Source organism: Centroberyx affinis, unplaced genomic scaffold (assembly GCF_046629955.1).
Source record: "Centroberyx affinis isolate AG114_WGS23_722 - 3 ecotype Tasmania unplaced genomic scaffold, CSIRO-AGI_Caff_v1 ptg000287l_1, whole genome shotgun sequence".
Taxonomy (NCBI): Eukaryota; Metazoa; Chordata; class Actinopteri; order Beryciformes; family Berycidae; genus Centroberyx; species Centroberyx affinis.
In genome coordinates, this window is record NW_027278966.1 from 185,085 (window position 1) to 206,180 (window position 21,096).

The 21,096-nt window shown below is 41.9% G+C and overlaps 1 protein-coding gene across 1 annotated transcript in view; it reads right to left on the reverse strand.

The window, feature by feature from the left end:
• Positions 1 to 21,096, reverse strand: part of LOC139640344 (dedicator of cytokinesis protein 9-like) — a 50,267-nt gene that overhangs the window by 6,607 nt on the left and 22,564 nt on the right. Inside the window, exons 13-47 of the mRNA XM_071514538.1 lie at positions 20,560 to 20,642; positions 20,182 to 20,304; positions 19,969 to 20,048; positions 19,681 to 19,868; positions 18,972 to 19,037; positions 18,641 to 18,733; positions 18,169 to 18,280; positions 17,710 to 17,828; positions 16,302 to 16,388; positions 16,072 to 16,161; positions 15,790 to 15,905; positions 15,179 to 15,248; positions 14,609 to 14,734; positions 14,303 to 14,374; positions 13,972 to 14,118; positions 13,585 to 13,668; positions 13,320 to 13,431; positions 12,995 to 13,173; positions 12,563 to 12,686; positions 12,222 to 12,320; positions 11,543 to 11,673; positions 9,324 to 9,438; positions 8,801 to 8,867; positions 8,441 to 8,488; positions 7,679 to 7,815; positions 6,886 to 7,001; positions 6,597 to 6,734; positions 6,143 to 6,325; positions 5,837 to 5,950; positions 5,405 to 5,620; positions 5,046 to 5,103; positions 3,608 to 3,714; positions 2,798 to 2,920; positions 1,972 to 2,085; positions 151 to 297 (exon numbers count right to left, since the gene is read on the reverse strand). Coding sequence (XP_071370639.1) covers positions 151 to 297; positions 1,972 to 2,085; positions 2,798 to 2,920; positions 3,608 to 3,714; positions 5,046 to 5,103; positions 5,405 to 5,620; positions 5,837 to 5,950; positions 6,143 to 6,325; positions 6,597 to 6,734; positions 6,886 to 7,001; positions 7,679 to 7,815; positions 8,441 to 8,488; positions 8,801 to 8,867; positions 9,324 to 9,438; positions 11,543 to 11,673; positions 12,222 to 12,320; positions 12,563 to 12,686; positions 12,995 to 13,173; positions 13,320 to 13,431; positions 13,585 to 13,668; positions 13,972 to 14,118; positions 14,303 to 14,374; positions 14,609 to 14,734; positions 15,179 to 15,248; positions 15,790 to 15,905; positions 16,072 to 16,161; positions 16,302 to 16,388; positions 17,710 to 17,828; positions 18,169 to 18,280; positions 18,641 to 18,733; positions 18,972 to 19,037; positions 19,681 to 19,868; positions 19,969 to 20,048; positions 20,182 to 20,304; positions 20,560 to 20,642 — 3,984 coding nt within the window. The remainder of the gene's footprint in view (positions 1 to 150; positions 298 to 1,971; positions 2,086 to 2,797; positions 2,921 to 3,607; positions 3,715 to 5,045; positions 5,104 to 5,404; positions 5,621 to 5,836; positions 5,951 to 6,142; positions 6,326 to 6,596; positions 6,735 to 6,885; positions 7,002 to 7,678; positions 7,816 to 8,440; positions 8,489 to 8,800; positions 8,868 to 9,323; positions 9,439 to 11,542; positions 11,674 to 12,221; positions 12,321 to 12,562; positions 12,687 to 12,994; positions 13,174 to 13,319; positions 13,432 to 13,584; positions 13,669 to 13,971; positions 14,119 to 14,302; positions 14,375 to 14,608; positions 14,735 to 15,178; positions 15,249 to 15,789; positions 15,906 to 16,071; positions 16,162 to 16,301; positions 16,389 to 17,709; positions 17,829 to 18,168; positions 18,281 to 18,640; positions 18,734 to 18,971; positions 19,038 to 19,680; positions 19,869 to 19,968; positions 20,049 to 20,181; positions 20,305 to 20,559; positions 20,643 to 21,096) is intronic.

A 21,096-nucleotide genomic window follows, 5' to 3' on the forward strand; every position in this document is an offset into this window, starting at 1 on the left:
TGCACTACAAACCTACAATAACATGTTCTCAAGAGCATTGCACAACTGACAGGGTCTGCCATTTACTGTTATGTTGCCATATAAACACGTATGCATGCACACACACACACACACACACACACACACACACACACACAAATTCGACCCCACCCTGCCAGAGTCCTGAATCATCTTGACGTTCTCCTGACCAAACTTGTCAGAGTAAAGCTTCAGGAGCCTCTGGGAAATCTCAGACAGCGGAGTGAACTTTGGCTCCTTGTAGATGTACTCCTTCCCGTCCTCATCCTCAAAGAACCCCTGCAGAGGAGAGGAGAACAGAGGAGAGCGGTCAGAGATGAGAGCGATAGCAATTAACTCTTTCATTCTGAGCTGCGCTGCAATCTGTAGCTATTTAAAAAAAAAGCTCTTTTCACATCTTGAGCTTTGAGCTTTAGGTTCTCAGAGTAAGACAGAGGACAGACCTTGAAAAAGATGCTTTACACCTGCTAGATTGTTCATTTTGCGCCAATGTATTTAAAAGCCAAAACCCATAGTGCTGAAAATAAGCAACATTAGTATGCAGGGGGAATTCTTTTTCAAGTTTTGACTGATAATCCCTATAGAGCTGAAAACGCAATTGCGAGTGTCTTACACAGTATGTGCAGCCTCGGCATATGGAAAAATTACACATTATCTGGTAATTATTATCCATAATTTGTCAAAGAGAACACATACTGTGTGAGAGATTTGAGTAAGGTACTTAAAGCAAAAGCGCCTGAAAAGGAAACCAATCAAAAGGAAGAGAGGAACTTAGGGATATGATGTTGGATAAACTATAATCATATATAAGCTAATGTGGTTAAAAACAACTTTATACAATGCAGCAAAGAGGGAAAGAAAGTATCAAGTATACTTCAAACATGCTGTTATGTATGCTTGAATATCAACCTATTTATCAACCTATAGATTGATATTCGAGCATATGTAACAGCTAATCAGTCATACCAAATGTAAATGGCAGATGCCCAGAAGTATGTGTGGAAAGGTGCAGGGACCAGTGTGTGGGTGGAAACTGACAGGCAGCATGATCATTAAAAGGAGATCCCAGAGGTAAAATGGTTGATTAAGGGCAAGGTTAATGGGCAGGTTAACAAGAGACAACACACATTGTCATAGTGAAAAATAACATCTATGTGACAGCCTGTGCTATTCTTAGTAAGCTACAGCTCTTTGTCTTTGGCATCTGCATTTGCGAATGGTAACACACTGATACAGAGAAGCCTTTGGCAACTGCCTTGGCTAGAAGAAAAAAAGTCAAAAGCAGCAAAGAAGAAGAGTAATGATGCATAAAATACAGCTGGCCCAAGACTGCAGATTGTTGTGTTTCACTAAAAAGTATGCAGAGTAAAACTATTTTTATTCTGCCATCTTGGGGACCCAAATTCTTCCCACCTGCTGTACATAGTTCAACTAATCATCAAGCCATTGATTGGTTGAATCAATAATGCTAGAGGAAAGATTTCCCACTCAGTAGGTCCCCAAGACTGGAATTATGGGAGCAGCTTTTGAAGCAAAATTAAAGACACCAGCAAATTCTAGCTTTATTGTCAAGCTCAAAGTAGTGCAAAATGTTAAGGAAAGGGAAGAGCATGTCAGACCAACACACACACACACAGCCAGAACCTGCACACACTTACCGCAGCCTTGGAGGGGGAAGAGAGAAGCAGAAAAATGAATATTAAAAAAGAGAGTTTTGATATAGTATGTATGTATGTGTGTGAGAGAGGTAGTGTGTATATGCATGCATGCAAGAGGCGAGTTAAGATGACAATCATGCTTTTATAAACATTATGGATTGAATTAGCATTCATGTTATGCAAAAACTGTTAGTTACCTCTACTGCATTAATGAAGACATAGTAATAATGTGTTGTGTTGCACTGGTATCACAGTGGGGGGAGTGGACATCAATGTGGGAGCCTTGTCACCTTACCTGTCCAAAGAAGGCCACTCTGAAGTATGTGCCCAGCAGTCTCTTGCCAGAATGCATCACCTCCATCACTTTAGTGTAGGCACGGTGCAGCGTATCATACAGATGGGTCAGTTTCTGGTACACAAAAAACACAGATACACAAGAGATTAGAAGATCTAAGAAATGTTTTTAATCACTTTGAGATAGGGTAAACTCACCTAAGCCCAGGTTACCCACTTTTTAGAATGGCATGAATCATAATATAATGTAAACTCATAGTATACATCATACTAAGTACCATCAAACTCATATAACAAAGTTATAGGACAGGAACAAGTACAGATTCTGGACAGTTTATGGTGTATTTGTGGCGATGATGTATAGATCTAATTAATGATCAGTTTATTTGAATGTGATCTCAATTCTCTGGCTCCCTAGTTGATCAGCTGCCTTCATATTTTCTATGAAGAATACAGCAATGTTAGCGACTGAACTAACAGATGAAGGATTACATGCTCCTCTATGGGTTGAGATATTTCTATAACGCTTTGGTTCATGAAACCTTTTCAAAACCAATTAGATAAACTGAAAAATGCATGGTGGTGAAGCTAAAAGCTGCTTTTCTTAAGTCCTGAAAAGTTGACATTTTGGTTTTCATCCCACAACAGTGATATATTGGCTAGATATCATGTACTATATAATCTATTGGAGCGATTCATATAACTTTGTCAATCTGGGATACACGCCAAATTTTCCTGGCAGGCTGCTATAATGATAACACTGCTCTTGTCATGCAGAGACACCTCATAAATCATCCCATGACCCATTGCCAGTCCACAGTTTTTACCTCAAAGTCCCTGCGCTGTTCGTAGATGGGAATGATGAGCCGGTAGACATCAGCGATGAGCTCATATCGCTCCGCCTTCCACAGGCCATCAGCACACTCCTCCAGCAGCTCCATCAGCACCTCCTGAACACACACACACACACACACACACAATAACGGTGAACCCATTAAACTCCATAAACCTCATTAAACTTTCCCCTCCTCTCTCCTTTGCAGCCTCAGCTTAGAGAACTGAACGGACCCAAAGAGGGACATTTCACTTGCTTTAGTGATGTTGAACTGTAAATACAGCTTCCAGCAGAGACAGCAGATGGGGAGGAAATGGATCTGTCATGTTCCTCCCTTTTACAGGGGGATGACACCGAGTGTGGCTCATAAAAATGAAAGGTGTTCAGAACAGATGGAGGGCAAAAGCGTGTCGCGCTGCCTAAAGATCTGTTGACCAACTCATAAAAGCTCACAAGCCTCTGTGTTGGCAAATATCTGCACCTGCGGAAGTGTCGTTGAGCAAGATACTGAACCCCTGCCAGATTTCTCAAGTTTTTACTGCTGCCGGCTCAGTTATTTTCTACAGAAACAACAGATGTGCCAAACCCCGTGCCAAAGTCTAGAGTATGCAATATTTTTTAGTTCATTTTCTAACTAAAGAGCAATTGATACTCAATACAGAGATAAGAGCTCTCCTTGACAGTCATTATGTGTTGCGCGTGATCCCAATGAGGAAATCAAAATGCCATCCTAAATGCTTGTTCAGTGCAGCTGGGTTAACAGATACAATAGAATAGAATAGAATAGAATAGTAGGCCTTACCTCATTGAAGTGAACGTCCTGCATTCCTACATCCTCCATCATGGCCGCCTCCTCATCGATGTTTGGAGTGATGACACGGAAAGCCGAGCAGCCCTGCCTGAACATACCTAACATACGCAACCAGAGGGACACAGACAGGTATGAGTGAAAAAAACACAGTAAAAAAGATGTTTATTTTGCCCCTAAAAGTAACAAGAAAACAAAAAAACTAAGAAATCACACATCTATGTTTGCTATGCCTTTACATTTTTACTCTTAAATGTATAAAATCGGGGTGATCTTTGGTTAAAAGCCCTATCTGATGCACTTTTGCAGATCACCCCTATCTTGACTATTTGGTGCTTGATAATTCATTAAAAAAATAGCTAGCACCCACTCGTATTAGAATAAATAAGAGTACTTCTATGTAACAAGAAGGATGACACTGTGCTTGGAGAACCACACTGTGTTTGAGACTGTTGGGATCTGCTGGAATTTCTGTTGCTCTTAGAGATTGGGAGGAAAATAGCAATCTATTATATTATATTGCATATTAAACCCCTCAACTCCAACATGTGACACCCGCCCCACCCACCAATACTTATAAATTCACTATAAGGATAACAGTAAGGGCTTCACAGTCAGGTAAGATGCCTCATATGCCCTGTTTTATGCCATAGGCTTTAAAGTAGGGGTGTAGGATGGAGCTCAACCCACTCTTAACACTCTATCCTGACAATGAAGTGCTGAACTGTTGACTGAGACTAGATATCATAAAAGCCTGTCACATAACCTCCACGTTCTGTCCAGTATTAATATGTATTAGTATTAATATGTGAAGAAACCTAACAAGGGATCTTATCTAGAGAATGCAGTGTGTCTTCAACATTGAAATGAACAGATGACCCTTGGACAAGTGCTTAGGTGGCATTAGGGGTGTGTGTGTGTGTGTGAGAGAGAGAGAGAGAGAGAGTGGAATATGGCCACAGCAAAATGTGTGGATGTGCTCACTTAATTATTCCCACTCAATGAACTGACCAGTATGGAAAACAAACTAAAAGAGTCATAAAAGCCAGGAAATATTTCACATTACGCTTTACAAGAGAATACAATAAATCATCAAACTGTAAGGAAAAATCTATACTTTCATAAGATGTAGGATCAATAACTTTCACATATATCTTATTTTATTGCCCAGAATATTGCATCCATACACCACAAATCAGTCAAATCAGTCTTCACTTAGTTCATTAAACCATTATTCTGAGTTCATCTTATGCCAACTGTGTAAACCTTTCCCAGTTACTCATTATATGATGTCTGTTAATGAGGATCATAAAAAGTGTTGGAACAGAGGTCAAATGTTCAGTAGCTATTTTTGTAGAGGCAGCATACTGCTACCAGAGGACACACACACACACACACACACACACACACACTCCTCTATCCTCAAACTCACCTTTCCTCCACAGGTACTCAGCCACCAGAGCAGCAACATGCACATAGCACATGGCTGCCTGCAGATAAAATAGACAATTCAGATGGTTAGCATGACAAAGCCTTATCAAGTGAAATGTTCCTTTAAAAACTGGCTATAAGACATTGCCTCACTGTTTAGGTTGACTTGTTCCCAGTTGATTCTTTGATTCTTTTTTAAATGCAAAAACGTAATTTTCAAAAAGGATTAAATCTAGCATCTTGAATTAAATAATTTGGACTGGATTCTTTATCGTTGACCATTCAGTAGCAGTTTTCACTTTATATTTTGACTTCCATTCAATTGAAAGTTAAACTGTTGACCACGTTCCTGCCGCTCACCTCTGACAGATCTCCGTTCTTGTTGTGGATGCGCGCCATGCTGTCCAGCCAGGTCTTGCGGAGCTCGGGGGTGCTGGTGTAGGACTTGGCCAGGCTGTACTGCAGGTCCACCAGCATCTCCGGGTCGTTCTCGTGCTCCTTCATCTGCTCCGTGGCCATCAGCACCGTCCTGATGCGCTTCATCAGGTCCTTCACATCCGAGGGAAACGCCGTGTGCTACGGAGAGACAGGTGGAAATGGTCACAGTCATAATTTTATGAACTCAAAAAGTACTGAGGCTTGTATTAATGTAGGATTCATCTAGTTTTTTAGTTATTGAGGAACAGGGTATAAGTTGAATCACTATCAGTGATAGAGAGTAGCAAAACTGGGAAAGCTAATGGCCTGATCAAGTGTATTTGCTCTCACTGCGAGGCGGTGGCCTCCTCTCACCTTGATGTTCTTGTCGCTGTTGGCACAGTTGTTGATGATGGAGAGGGACTGCTGGAAACGGGTTCCTCCGATGCCGATGACATCAGCAATCAGCTGACTGACAGCAATTACCACCTGGATGGGTGGAGAAGAGGAACACACAGAATCAACACTGCACTAATCCACGACTTACAACACACAAGGACATGGTTACATACACAGACAAACACATTCAGAGACACATGGGCACACGCTACATGCAAACAGAGAAAAAAAAACATGTAGACATCTTTAGACACACTCAAACAGACACACACACACACACACCTGCAGGTGTGTTCGTACGAAAGACTTGCGGCCGGTGCAGTCGAAGTTGCTCTTCATGAGGAAGTAGAGAAGGTGGGCTGCGTCATTGCGGATGGAGCTCAGCTTGGAGTTACAGCACTTCAGGATTTCATAGCACAGAGAGGCACACATGTCTGCACGGCCGTCAAAGAACGTACAGGGGAACTGGAGGAAAATATGGAGAGAGACAGGTTGAGGAGGATGATAGAGGGAAATGAGAGGTGTTAGGGAAATATGATCAGGACATCAGGACGGAAAATAGGGATTGAAAGCAAGGGCAGAGAGAGTGCATGGGGCAAAACAACAAAGAAAATGTCAAGAAGAGAAGAGGTAATCAAGGCAAAGCTAAGAAGATAAGATATATATGAACATCTTATGAATTAATCTCAAAATCCTAGCAACTAGCAGTAAAATCACTTCTTCACAATCCTTTCACCTTGTAGATGAAGGTCCTGAGCGAGGTGAAGACCTGTTTGAGCGCGGCCTCAGACTGGGGGATCTGCAGGAAACACAGGTGCACCTGGAAAACTTTCTTCATCAGGGGGTTGTGGCCCAGGTCCGAACTCAACTGGGTCTGAGGACACAGGAGGACGTCAACAAGCACACATCACTATGGAAGAAAACTACCGAGCATGAACAACAGTTAAAGAAAGGGACAGACAGACATCAAACTGCAACACGGCAAATCCATACTGTGAATCAATTGCGGGCTGTTAGAGCAATACCTTGAATCCCATGATGAAGATGCTGAGTGTGTCCAGCACAGTCAGACAGACCTCTGTGGCCACGTTGGCCTCCAGCAGACACTGGCTGCTCACATCTGCGTCCGTATGAGAGTACACTGCACATAAAGCACACACACAAGCTCCATGTTATTGATATAAATTTAAAGGGGCACTAAGTTTGTTTTTTTGCTGAGATTTCTGGCTTTCAAAACTCACTTTCCAGCCCAGTCAATGTTGTTGCAGTTCCTACTGGCTGCCAATAGAGGTTGATAAGGTCACAGATTACCTAATTCCCCTTTTAAAGGCTTCATTACAAAAACACCTATGCATGCAATTAAAGAAAAAGTTGGCAAATGAGAGAACTCAGTCGTTCAAAAATATAGATGATTATATCCTCAAAATATTAGAATTTAGTAGGCAAAGGCTTTAAAATGTAAATGTTTTTACAAAATGAGTTTTAATTGTCATGCCAGCAAGAGGAGATGTATTTTTTTTTATAAATCTAATTTTAGATTGAAACACCATGTATAAGCCCTCCGTGCTCATACATAAAATCTTTGGCTTTAGAAATGCTGTTCATTCTTTACTATGTAACAAAACTAGACTTATAAGGGCATTTAAAATTAAAATCCTCCCAATGTGCCTCTGTGATTCATTTTGCCTGGAACAAGGGGGGAAACTGAGTCGATCCAGCTCATCTCACATTCCAGGCACAGGCTCAAGAAAACACTTGAGGAAACTGAAATGATTCCACTATTTGTCATTTGTCATCACTAACCACGGAGGGGCTTACTGTTGTTGAAGGTGTGAGCGTTCTCCAGCGTGCCCAGCTGCTGCAGGCGGGCATGCAGGATCCCCGCCCTGTTACGAGACACAGGCAGAGTCAGAGACTTCCTGTCTGGAGCCACAGGCCCCGCCCCCTCTTGGCTCCTGTTGGGCAGGGAGAAACAGAAGACATAATTACTGGTATGTCAATTGAACTATCGTCACAGGGCAGGATGTTTATGAAAAAACACAAAAGGATCGGATGAACACTTTGATCAACACCGCCATCCGTGAAAAACTTTAAGGCACTTTTCAAATATCATTCAAGGTGACACTACAAAGGGTTTAGGGCAAGATAATGATGCCTCACTGGGCATGTATGGATAAAAAAAAAAAAAAGGAAAGAAGTCAGACAAAACACACAGCAGACAAATGAATGGCTGGGGACACACTGAGAAAGTCTGGGCCGTGGTAATGAGGAAAAAATGGCAGCAAGGTGAGGGAGAGAGAAAGCTCTTACCCATGCAGGAGGGGCCTGGGGCCGCGGCAATAACCACAAAACAACTTGCCAGCAGCATTACAGCCAAGAGAACACACCAAAAGCAAGGGTTAAAAGACTCAGGAAGGATCCGGTGTTTGTGAGTCTGTGCGTGAGTGTGAGTCAGTTCTTCAATGTAGATTATCAACACGGTTAGTTTCAGTTCAAGAATTAATATATAGATTGGAAATTGGTGATGACATCTCACTTCAAGCTACAATATTTCCTTCAACAGAGCAATATTCACTGTACCTGGCGATGAATCTCTTCCCCATGTATCTGAACTGATGAAGGCAGACTCTGCGGGACAAACACAACAAGTGGAGCTCAGCAAGAGAACATCACTAGACTCAAAGAGGTGCAGACTATTGGCAATGACAGACTATAGAAAAAGAGCTAGTTGAACACTCTTCATCTCTCTTAAAAGAGTGAAATAAATGTTACCGAATACTCCTTTTGGCATTCATTGTATTTTTAGGTGACACACTCTACCCATCTGGTACTCTAAGTGGGTTAAAACAAATGCTAAGAATTATTTCTAGTTATGATTTGACCCAGGTCTGAACCATATGCATATGTATTCACAGAAATGCTGTATAGCTATGTACTTACTCTATTAATGTGAAAAAGTCCATTAGTTCAGTGGGAGCTGCTTTGTTCCAGTATGTGAACAGGGCCTCTGAGGGAAATAAACAAAAAAAAATAAGACATGATAGCAATAGTAAGAAAAAGTAACTGAATTGTGTGACAGACTAGAGTGTATGAAATATTGAGAGTAATGGTTCAATTCTCCATTGACTTGCACTAGCATTGCTAATGAATTCCAGCAGGAGACTTGCATCCATTTCTCAGACATAAAACTGTGGCATGAGTGAAAGGATGGGATTTGTTCAGTGATCAATAGGATAGGCTTCTAAAAACCTAAAAATTATGAATCTTTCTTTTTAAGGCCCTAAAACCGTACGTTTGTTTTGTATGTTTATGTTTAATTGTTGGTATATACACTCTCGCTGGTAATTTTACACAAACTCATGGTGGAGACGCAACATATCTCACCAACTGTTCATATCATCTTGGAAGCAGGACCTGGAAGGAGACTACTTATAAATGCAGAGAGTGAGACAGGCTGTCTTACCCTCTGACATGCTCTTGAGGATATGCAGAAAGCACATGAGCAGGTTCTTGATCTCGTCCCGGTCCAGTTTGTCACAGCGCAGTACAGTGCTGCCCAGAGCCGATGCACACTGGTTCTGATGATGGGAGGTAGAGAGGAAGAAGAAGAGAGAGAGAACAAATGAAAGAGAAACAGGATGAGTCACCCGAAGTGGCTGGCATAGAAGAATCATAGAAAAACACAGAATCTAAACATCAAAAGACATCACCGCAAACCCCAAACTTCAGAGATGAGAAATGTCAAGTATTTTCTTTGGGGAATGCACACAAGAGACAAAAAAAAAGTACAGTTGTTGCTTCAGCTCTGTGCTTTGAGACTCCAACATCTATAGCAGCTTTGAAGAAACACATTTACAGTTACATTACAGAAGTTGATGCAGTAAATGGGAAAGACGATGAGGTCAGCTCAACCTCCCCATCGATAAAAAAAACCCCAAAACAGGAGAGCACAGCACACACACTCCCTCATGTGGGACACTCTGGAGGGGAGGAATTGGATTTTGGATGTACTGTACAGATATCTGCAAACCACAGTGTACTTTATGTCCCGACCGCAAATTTGAATCCAACAAAACCCCCTTCAGCTTCCATTCAAACAAACAAAGTGACCACAGCCAATGAATCCCAAAAAAAAAAAAAGTAAAAATGTGTCTTTGCATTTGTTTGAAACTGCTTGGAGCACCAGACGGGTGGGGTTTACTGAATCTTGATCATTCTCATAGAGCCGGGAAGGTTTTCAATCACAGAAAATGATACCATATTAACTTTCAAACACTTTCCTGTGATTGTCTAAACTTTCTGGAACTTACTGTATTGTCTTATGAGGCATACAGCAGCCAATATTTGCATATAGACTGTTTTCCTGAATATTCTAAAGGGCAGTTTGCTGAACTCTGTACAATTCCAGGAAAGGTGGTCAGAGTGGGATGGAGGGGTTGGGGGTCAAACAGAATACTTGGATAGGGATGTTTTCCTCATTATTTCCATCCACCCCTACAGCTGGAGCAGCCTGGCCCGCAGCTGGCTTGTCATTATCATTGTCAGTGTCCTGCGGCAGGTCAGGCAGCGGCACGGTGAGGAGGGAGAAGTCCATGGTGACCCGCTTGGCGGCACGGTTCAGAGGTGGGCCTCGGTCCTCGGGGTCCAGGGGGAGGGGGGGCACGTTGACCGAGTGCCTCCTGGTAAACCTCTCCCTCGGCTGGGGTTGGGAGTTATAGAGCAGGGAGGAGGGGTGTGGGAGGAGAGGATGGGTTCCCAAGGGTGCAGTTAATGGAAACACTTGGGCGGGTGTGCTGTGCAATCATACTACCTCAATAACTTTTAACCTTGAGAGCAAACTTGATTCACTCACACACCAGAGATGGGGACTCAAGTCAGACTCGAGTCACAGTTTTAATTGCTTGAGACTTGATGCATGAAGAGAATATTTGACGATTTGATTGATTTGACTTATCTTGGATTGTGCTGACTTGGGACTTGACTTTGACTTGTACTTTGATGACTTAAAAAGGTTTCTAAAGTCTTGACAAAAGATCTTGTGTTTGTGTAAATGACTTAGATTGAAAGTTATGAGATTTGTTCCAGCAGACGACTGAATTTAAATTGTTTTCTGAATTTGTATGGAATGAGTGAGTTTATTGAAGTTGAAACTGATTAGAGAAATCAGACTCATGATGCTCTTACCAAGTTTTTATCCTGTTAAAATCATATTGCATTGAAAAATCTGAGATATTTAGTTTTCTTTAAGATATTAAATTGATACTGGACTGGACTTGACTTGGTGTTGACTTGGTAATCTACATTTAGACTTGAGACTTGATTTGAGACTCGAGCAAAGTTGACTTGGTCACATCTGTTTCACACACTGTCAACCTTTAGTGTAGAGAAACTCAGATATGAAACCAAACAGTAAAAAACCATACAGTAACTCAGCAGCACATACATGGACGCATACAGAATGAACACAAACCCTAACCCTAACCCATTTCCTCCAGCATCTCAGAATGATGCAACACCTTATAAGAGCAAGCAACATGAAGGACCAGTCATTTTAATATTCCACATGCTCCATATTTTCTCTGAGTGCAACCATCTTAAGCCATCCTTTATTAAATAATGGAGTGATTCATTAATATTGTAAATGAAGCAGTCACTCAGCCAGTCATCCATCCGTCCTTCTACCTTCTCCAGGGAGTTGGTCTTGTCGCTGCTCTTGTCCAGCAGGCTGTTGCCGGAGTCGGTGGAGACCAGGGAGCCTCTGGAGTCGGCGTGGTGAACCAAGCTGACGTTGGGAGTAGAAGTGTGGGGGGAGGCTGCAGGGACAGAGGGACGCATAACCAAACACACACATTGTTGTAGGTCAGCGCAGGGGAGGACATACACAACTGAATCACTCACCGCTTTCAAGGGAGAATCTACAGAGCACAAGTATACATGGAACAAAACACATTCAGCTCTTGCAATATTCACAATGTTTGATAAAGTGTGGGTTTAGGCAAAAGTTCCTATGTAATCACAAAAATGATTATTCATTATTTATTAGTTTTAGTGATAGCAGAGCACCCAACCAAAAGGGCCACAAGAGGATTCACACCTGCTCTATGTTTGAAATTATTTATTTATCATTTGTGATCTAACATTAGTAGTAGTAGTAGTAGTAGTAGTATCTCAATTATTAATTATTGAATCAAAAAGTGCATTTTGGTTGAACATTTTTCGTAAAATGAGTCCCCTCTAAAGTTAATTAAGCTTGGGTTCATGGCGTTTGGTCACCTTCAAGGTAAGGATGAGACATAAGGTCTCCAGTGAGGTTAAAGTAACGTAAACTTCTCTGTGTTAAGGTAGAGGCGAGGGGTTTTACCTGTTCCGGAGATGACCCCAAACACATCTTTGTGAAGAGCGTTTTCTAGGCAGCTCCCGGGTTTCTGAGGAGTCACCATGGAGTTCGTCACCAGAGAGTCTTCCCTGGTATTCTGGTGACAGAAAGCAAGTGACAGCAACAAGGTATGAGTAAGAAAGTATTCAGCTTTCCAGTTCAAGTACGGATGCTAATAGTGCTTGGCAAACATTAAAGAGAGTGGCAAGTCAAGCTGGCAGATTAATCCAGTACAGGACATAATTACAGATTCAGACAGGCAGCAGGTCATTTTTTTTAACTACGTAGGCACCAGGAATGCAAGCTGCTATTCAGTATTGAACCACTAGGTGTCAGGCTTACATTGTGGTTGCCGAGGGGGGCGGACTCCTTGACGTTGAGCCTGTAGACATTCTCCTGGAGCAGGCCGAACAGCGGGAGGTAGAGGGTGGCAAGTCTGGCCTGCTGGCTCTGGAATTACATAGGTGTTCATGAGTCATATAGTCATAAAACTATGAAATTCAGATAGATTTCAAACTTAAATCCAACCAATAAAGAATTTACCAGGCTCAATTCCTTTGAAACTCAGAGACTGATCCAAAACCTGTGCCATATGAAAATACCCGTTGGGCCGGGGCATATACAAGGCTGCCAAGGAATGAACTACAATGTGCCAAATGGCTTTCTCTTCCCATGTATACTACATCTGACATATGCTCTGATAAAAAAGAAAGGACTTTAACAGAACAGTAGGGAGGCTGGGAGCTGAAGAAACTCACTTTAGCAGCATAGCGGTCGTCGAAAGTGTGTTTGATCATCAGGCTCTTGAGCACCTGAATGGCGATCTGGCGGATTTCTCTGAACTCCTGGAGAGCCCCGCCCACCTCCCTCAGCAGCAGGCCCACCAAGAAGTGGTTTCGACAGAAGTCATCCGTCAGAGAATAGTCCAGCTGAAGATCTGTAGCGGGCATCAATCAATCGATCAATAGGATTAACATTGTATTAAAGACAGGACGCCATCAAAGCAGAGGGGATAAGAGAATGGGATGCAGAGAATATGAGATGTGCTCCGCTTAGATGAAAAGTGACATTCTGCAGTTCTACCTTGGAACCTCTGGATTCTGCCTTTGCCGAAGGGCATGGGCAGATTGAGAGGGACATAGTGTTCATGGTTGCATACGACCCGCAGGAACTCAAACTTAAACTCATACAGAGTCTGGAAGAAAAGAAAACACAAAAAACTATGAAAGACCAACATTAATACCTTTTCTCAACCTATCTCCATTGACAAATTAAGTGCTATCTAACCTATAGGAGGCTTAAAGTACAGTATATGGCTTTAAATTAGCTTTAACGTCAGCCTGTTCACCTTTGGGTCTCCCGGTACAAAGCAGTTCATATAGTTGTTGATCTGTTTGAAGACGAAGCCTCTGTCCATGAAGGTGAAGCAGCGCTGGGTGAAAAGTGAACAAATGCAGTGAGTGGACAGATACAGAACAGCAGTATTACAAATCTAACATAACAGATGTGGTCATTTATTTTTAAATCCAGTCTGCAAACCAAATTATGCTTGTGGGAAATTAAAGAATTTAACTGAATTATTATTTTTTTTTAACCGTATTCAATATGTTGTAGAGATGGTTTATTCCTAACACCAAATGTTTCACATTTTTGCCCAAACCACAGAGCAATTTTTCAAGCTCATCTAAATATTAAAGCACAATACTGCATTGCAGGTACTGGGAGGAGTGCCAACCTTGATGAAAACTGCCAGGCTGTGGTTGGCATTGCGAGCCGCATCCAGGTTGTCCTTGTATTTCTGAGTGATGTGTGGCATCAGCATATTGACCAAGGTCTCCACTGCATGGTAGAACGATGCTGAAAAACGCTGGTTCCTCGAGAGCTGGGTGAGAAAATAGAAAAGGGGAGGAGAGGATTAAAGCTTGGAGGAGAGAAGAGGAGACGAGAGGACAGGACAGGAGAGGAGAGGAGAGGAGAGGAGAGGAGAGGAGAGGAGAGGAGAGGAGAGGAGAGGAGAGGAGAGGAGAGGAGAGGAGAGGAGGGCTTCAAATCAAAACAAGCCCTACCTTGACCTTTCCACTCTCTATCAGATGTTGAGCCATTGATTTCACCAGAGCTTCAAAGAAGTACCATGAGTGCTGCAACACAAACACTGAGTCAATGCATGAAAAATATACTGTTGTGTACTGTATACTGCAAGTTCATTTGCAAAACACTATGGACTTAAGTTTATTCCTTTTATCCTACAAGTACCATAATTTGTTTCTGTACTATCAGACATTTTGTAAGAATGGGTGTCGCTTCTGTTTTTAGAATGAAAATCTTCATATACAAAAACAAATACAGATCAGGAACCAATAGCAGCAGACTACCTTCAGCAGCTTGTTGCTAGTGAGGAAGTCGGTGGATGGCTTGAGTATGGCTGTCATGGCTTTAGCCAGCTCTTCATGAACTGTTTTAACATTGGTGGAGGTGTACAGCTCCGGCTTAAACACAAACTGAGGGGGGAGAGAGGAAAAATCACATATTGCAAGTGTACAGTAGTACATTAGTAGTAAATACATGCTGCACTACTGGTGTACTACTACAATATTTATTATGTAAAACTCACTTTGTTTTTGAGTATTTTTTTTATTAATAGTCCTCGCTTTTTCGGAATTGCTTTTATATTTCTTGCTTTTTGTTTTTATTTATTCCTTTGTAATGGTGTTTTGAAAAGTACAATAAACATTATTATGATTCTTATTATTATCATTCTTATTATTAATGTTGTAGCATACCAGTAGAGTCAAGATACAAACATTTTTCATGCATGCAAGTGTTGCTAAATTGTTACGATACTGAGTATGGTTATAGTGAAATATTATATAATATATAATATATAATATAATATAGAAACATTCTATCATCAATAGTATGATTCTAGTGGAATAATATTGCACCTTAACATAAGATCTCAGGTAATGCTCCAACCCCTCTTCATGGCACTGTGCTACAACATGAACCATCACCCTGGATAGAAAGAGAGAGAGAGAGAGAGAGAGAGAGAGAGAGAGAGAGAGAGAGAGAGAGAGAAATGGATAATAACACAAAAAACATAAGAGAAAGAGAAAGGAGGAAACGAAGCCAGCTAGAAAGAACAATCCTGTGATAAGAGTTACACAGTTATTCTAAGGCACCGACACCTCATTTAAACACTACCTACAGAGCTTCAAAGACTCGCCACAGCTGAGATATAAAACACACGCATGCAGTGTGGAAGCCGTAGGTGGGAGTGTCTAATGACTGAAAGGGTTCAGGCGAGCGAAGAGAAGCAGGGGAACTGGCTCCTTTGGAATGAGAACAGGATGAAAGCATCATTATTATAATTTTCTACGGTTTCAGCTTGTTAAAACAGAGAAAATATAGAATTCTCAATCCTGACCGCAGTTAATGCAAGAGAAAATATTGCTGTATCACATAGCTTTCTGCTACTGGGAACCAGGTATTTCATGCTTGTGTGTGATGCTTCTATGTGTGTGTGTGTGTGTGTCGGTGTGTGTGTGTGTCTTGCCTGGTGACGTTAACAGCCACGTCCTCATGTGTGGCTCTGGTCAGGACACGGAACAGCTGGTTGAGGATGGTGGGCAGGAAGTTGACCATCACATGACTTTCCATGGCATGGAGACTCTGGAGAGAGAGAGAGAGAGAGAGAGAGAGAGAGAGAGAGAAATAAACAAAGATGCATTGCAAAAGAGAGGCCGTGTTTGATAGAACAAGTAGAAAAGGGTGTGTTGTGTTTTCCTTGGAACATTAGACATGAGGGAAGAAATGTGGTTGTGATAGCTGTGAACACCTTCAGGTATTTGACCAGCTCCCCCTCTGAGGCCTGTTCTGACATCTCCATGCTCTGACAGTGGTGGAAGAAGTTGTGCAGGTGTTGATCCTGAAGGGAACATATCGTTATTTTAATATTGATTACATTTTTCGTCAACATTTTAAGGGCATTTAACTGATGCTTTTATCCAGTCCACATACATATGCATGCAGATGGAAGGATGGATGGATGAAAATATTTATAACTACCTGAGTGTAAACTGTGGAAACCAGGTGAGTAGAGACTTTGAACAGGGGTTTCCCTCCATCTACCCACTTGATCTCTGGGCCAGAGTGCTGGAATGACAAATGGGCACAACGACAAAAAACATTACTGCACTGCATGCTGAATGAAATCCACACTGCATAGAAATTTAAGGAAATTGGCATCTCTGGAATGTCAAAACATGTATGATATAGTATATGTGTGAGAAGTCAATGAGGACAGCTGAACTACAACATGGTGATGGAAAAAAAAGGATTCAAAATGGCCACATGGCTTCACTGTTCATTTTCTTAGACAGCTTTAGATTGGATTGAATTACCAACTGATTCATGCCTTCTTATTTGTGAGTCTATTTTGATCCGTAGACTGTGTCACCACAAAAAGCTATTAGTCGCCTCCAAAATGCTTGGAAATGTGCTTTGTGCTCTCATGGAAAACCTCAAAATCTTATTTTAAAATTGCAATAAAAATGTCTAAAATGCCAGTAAATTTTAAACTGCAATTAGAATATGCAGCATGCCCCATGATGGACCATGGTCTTCAACATCTTCTATACTAAAAAGTACTAAAGTTTTAGGACTAAAGTACTAAAAAAAACAATAAACATCTATGCCTATGCAAAAATAAACAAACATACATGCATGCAGGTAGAGGTTCAGCATCTAATTCAAAGACACTTCAATGGACACACTGGCTGTTGCAAGGATCCATAACAGAAAAAATACAATGCTAAATAAATAAATCCCTGGAATAGTGAAGCTAGAGAGAAAAATGTTATTGTTTTTGTGTTCATTTTTTCCTGCAGTAGTCCTACCTTACCACCACAATACAAAAAAACATCTTGTAAACTCACTATTGGTTAATCTTGCTTCAGATTTTTCAGATTGCTTCTTGTACAGGCAGTTAACTGCAAAATGCTTATTCTATGAGTCATTTTATTAATTTATACTAATGTAAATTTACAGTATACCCAGTAGTCCAACCTCAAAGAAACGATGCTGTGAAGTGCCTCATTGGTGAGTTGCCATGGGTGAATGTTAATTTTAATGGATTACATTTGAATATTAATCAAATTTCATAGGCATTTGATGTGAAAGCCTATTGGATCTCTATAAGGTCCCAATCCAATCATAGCTAATAAGATAAACATCCAAAGATAATCTCTCATCCAATAACCATTGGTTGCATCTGATCCTATAGTAATGAGAGAAAACAGTCTTGGCCTCACTAAATCCCCTGAAAACCGGTTTGGAAAACTGTTTGGCTCTTGAGTGTGAGATAGGAAATACACGGGAGTTTCACTTACAGAGCATTAACATCCGTGACTTACTCTTCCTCCTGGAGTCATAGTGATAAGATCCCCCCCCCACCACCACCACCCCTCTCGGTTACCTTGGTGACGCCATCCTGGGAGCCGAGGTACCCGGCGGGCAGATTGGCGGCGACGGGCATCTGCTGTTCGTTCATGATGACCCTGCCATCCCTCAGCAGGGGCAGCCAGGCTGAACCCACTGTGGAGCGAGAACAGGTACAGTGAATAAGTGAAGAAAAAGAGAGATAAGAGAGGAACGCTTCAGGGAAGTCATGCAGTGTGTGTGGGAATTAATGCAGTGCTTTGTAAAGTCAACATGGTGATCAAACCATGGCATTTTAATTGAACTGTATCGTGCAGTCGAGGGTATAAACAGGTATATGATGTAAACCCACCTCCTTTTCTGAGTATACTCACTTATCAGTCTATTTATCATTATAATATATTGGATTTTGGGATCCCAGTATACTCATCTTCCCTCAGCAGGACACCAACTTCTCCAATTACAACTACTTAGATGACTGAAAGCTGCAGCCTACCTGGAGCCTCCACCAGGTCTTTCTTCTTGCTGTTGCTGTCGCAGCTAACGTGGTAAAAGGTGAAGAGAAGGTGGTGCTTCTCATGCAGCTGAGTAGGCAGCTCTATCTTTATCTGAAAGAGAGGAAAAAACACACATCCTGGGTTTGGTTCCCTGATACAGAGGAAGCTTTTGTTCAGGAAAATGAAAGTGAAGAACGCCTGTGGAGCATTTCCATTGAGGATTTATGTTGAACCGTGCTCAAACAACATGAGAAGAGATGAGAGGAGCTGCCTTAAATACAAATAAATGCATTATTATTTTTTATTCTGAGCGTGTCACGCCTCTTCCTTTCCCCATTGAGGGTTTTCAGCCATTCATTTTACTTGTATTAAGCACGTATGGATATCAACTAAACTAATAAAGGTCAATTTTGTATTAAAGATTAAAGAATAGAAGTAGCATATGAAGCATGGATGGATGTCTCCTCTCACCTCATCGTAGAACTCAGGGTTCTGCTGGTGATGCAGGACGGCTGCATAGGCCTGCTTTGTAAACAGATGACCTCCTGGACGACCATAGATACACTGAGAGGGAGGGAGAGAGAGAGAGAGAGAGAGAGAGAGAGAGATAGTACATGTTTTTCAACCAAATAATTAATCCTCTCAATAGGGTTTGAATGTATAAACTGCTGTTTCCTGGTTTTTAGAATATTACATTTTGTATTCTGCTTTGGCAATATTGTTCCCGATAAACAGTCATGCCCATAAAGTAACAAAATTGAGTACTGAGTGAATTCAGCAGTTGGTGGTACAGTAAATGCACCTTCAGTGGCTGGGCATCATCCTCGTCAGAATCCTTGAATTCAATGCAAACTGCAATATTCCTTGCCTGAATTGGAAGGACAAAAAAAAGAAAAACGCAAGATTATTATGGGGAAGAGAGAACCAGTTCCAACTTATTTATACCCCTATTGGCCTGGGACCAATTCCTGCCAGATCCTTCTGTCTTGTGCCTGTCATTGTCCATTTCAGCTGTCCAACTGACTCAATAAAATAAGGAAAATGTTCAAGGGAGCGGACTGCCAACTCTCCTTTAAAATGAGAGAGGGCAGAGAGAGGAAGAGAGAGAGACAGGAGAGAGTTGGTTTCCTATATAGAGCTGACCCAGGGAAAACAACAACCCTGCATTAATGTATTAATCAGAAGCCGCTGCTGTGGGTAAAGATAATTCTATCCAGCTCTGCTGCTTGGCTGAACAGTCCTCAAACCTGTGCCAGTGCTCTCATCAGCTTAACTGGAACATAAAATCATCATAAGAGCACGTCAGCCAAACAAAAGCATTACCTCTCCAAAAAAAAGTATAGGTCATATGTATTGGAATGATATTATATGTGCCAGTGGATTGTGGAGATCAGATAAGCATTCAACAAAAAGCTCAGTTAGGCTGTAGCACAAGGGATAGTAGGGATGGGACAATATACTGAATTTCGATATATTGTCCCATCCTTAAGTGCATTAAATCCGATGTGCACCTTAGTGAAGGATTTCTGCCCGTCATATTTGAGGTGCTTTGGGTAGACGTAGAGGTGGTTGTTGTAGATGGTGAAGGGTTGGGAACACTTAGCGATGCAGGGCACAAACTCCTCCACCTCCAGGAGAGCGCTGCCCGGCCCGTTCCCTTCAAAGCTCCTCACAGGGATGTACGAGGAGGTGACACAATCTGGAGAAAAGGAAACAAAGAGAGGTTACAGGGTTTGAGGTCCAAATGAGGCATATAGACAGTTTTAAGTCATCTTAAAAAATATATTTTGAGGGCTTACTGGTTACATCGGGGGCCACGTTGTCAATAGTTACATCCAAGTTTCCCAAGATCACAGGAAGTTTGGCCATTTTCTCTGGCCTGTTCGGAAAAGAGAGAGAGGAACGCCAATTATAAAAAAACTATCAAAACCAGTGACAGGGATTTTCTGAAGAGAACGACTGCGGAAGAGAAACAAAGAGAGGGAAAAGAGAAAAAGAAGGGGAAAACCTACTTTCTGAAGTCAGTCAGCAGTTTGAACATGTCCTCGTCTGACAGCTTGCTGCTGTCCTGTCTGTAAAGAGCTGAGAAGCGAGCGCTTTTGTCCAGAGTTCCCGACGCGTCTTTGAACACAGGCCTGCCAAGATGGGGAGAAAAAATACATTGAATCCACTGAAGAAGAAAGAAACAAATTCACAGTCTACATGAGCAGTTCAGATGTACACCCCCCAAAACACTACTCTTCCCTCAGTTGACAGTTTCCCATTCGGTTTGTGTGCAAGTAAGTGAAGACAGCAATTCCCTAGACCAAAACTTATAGCTATATCTCTTCCTCATCAACACAGAGAGTGAGAATTACAGAGCAGAATGACAGCGGAGAGATTTTCAGTACCTTGCCGCCCAGGCAAAGGGCATCCTGTACTGTCCCAGTCTGCTGCAGGCGGTCTTAGCGTTCTTCAACACCTTCTGGGCCATCTGGTCAAGCAGAGAGGGGATTCATTTTTAATGCCTCAGATTAATCAGCCAAGTTGCCTAACAGCACACGGTTATTTACAGCAACAGACTGGGGGAGCAGTTGCAGAGGGATGGAGGGTTACGCACACACACACACACAAACACACACACACACACACATATATATTCACGCCCAGGAACTGGCTAGCACATAAACAGCCTTCTGCTGTTGACAACTGGGCAGGTTTACTGGAACAGCTGGGAGGTTAAGTGCCTTGCTCAAGAGCACCTTGACAGCAGCTGCTAAGGCTCTGTCTTGTGTGTCTTGCTCACTTCCCAGGCAGTCTGGGAGTTAGAATGGGCCACATCCCAGCCATAATCGTACATCCCTAACCATCGAGCTTGTATGTTTTGTTTTAACATGCCTGATAATTCACACAAATATTACTTCATCATACCATACATATTGCTGTTG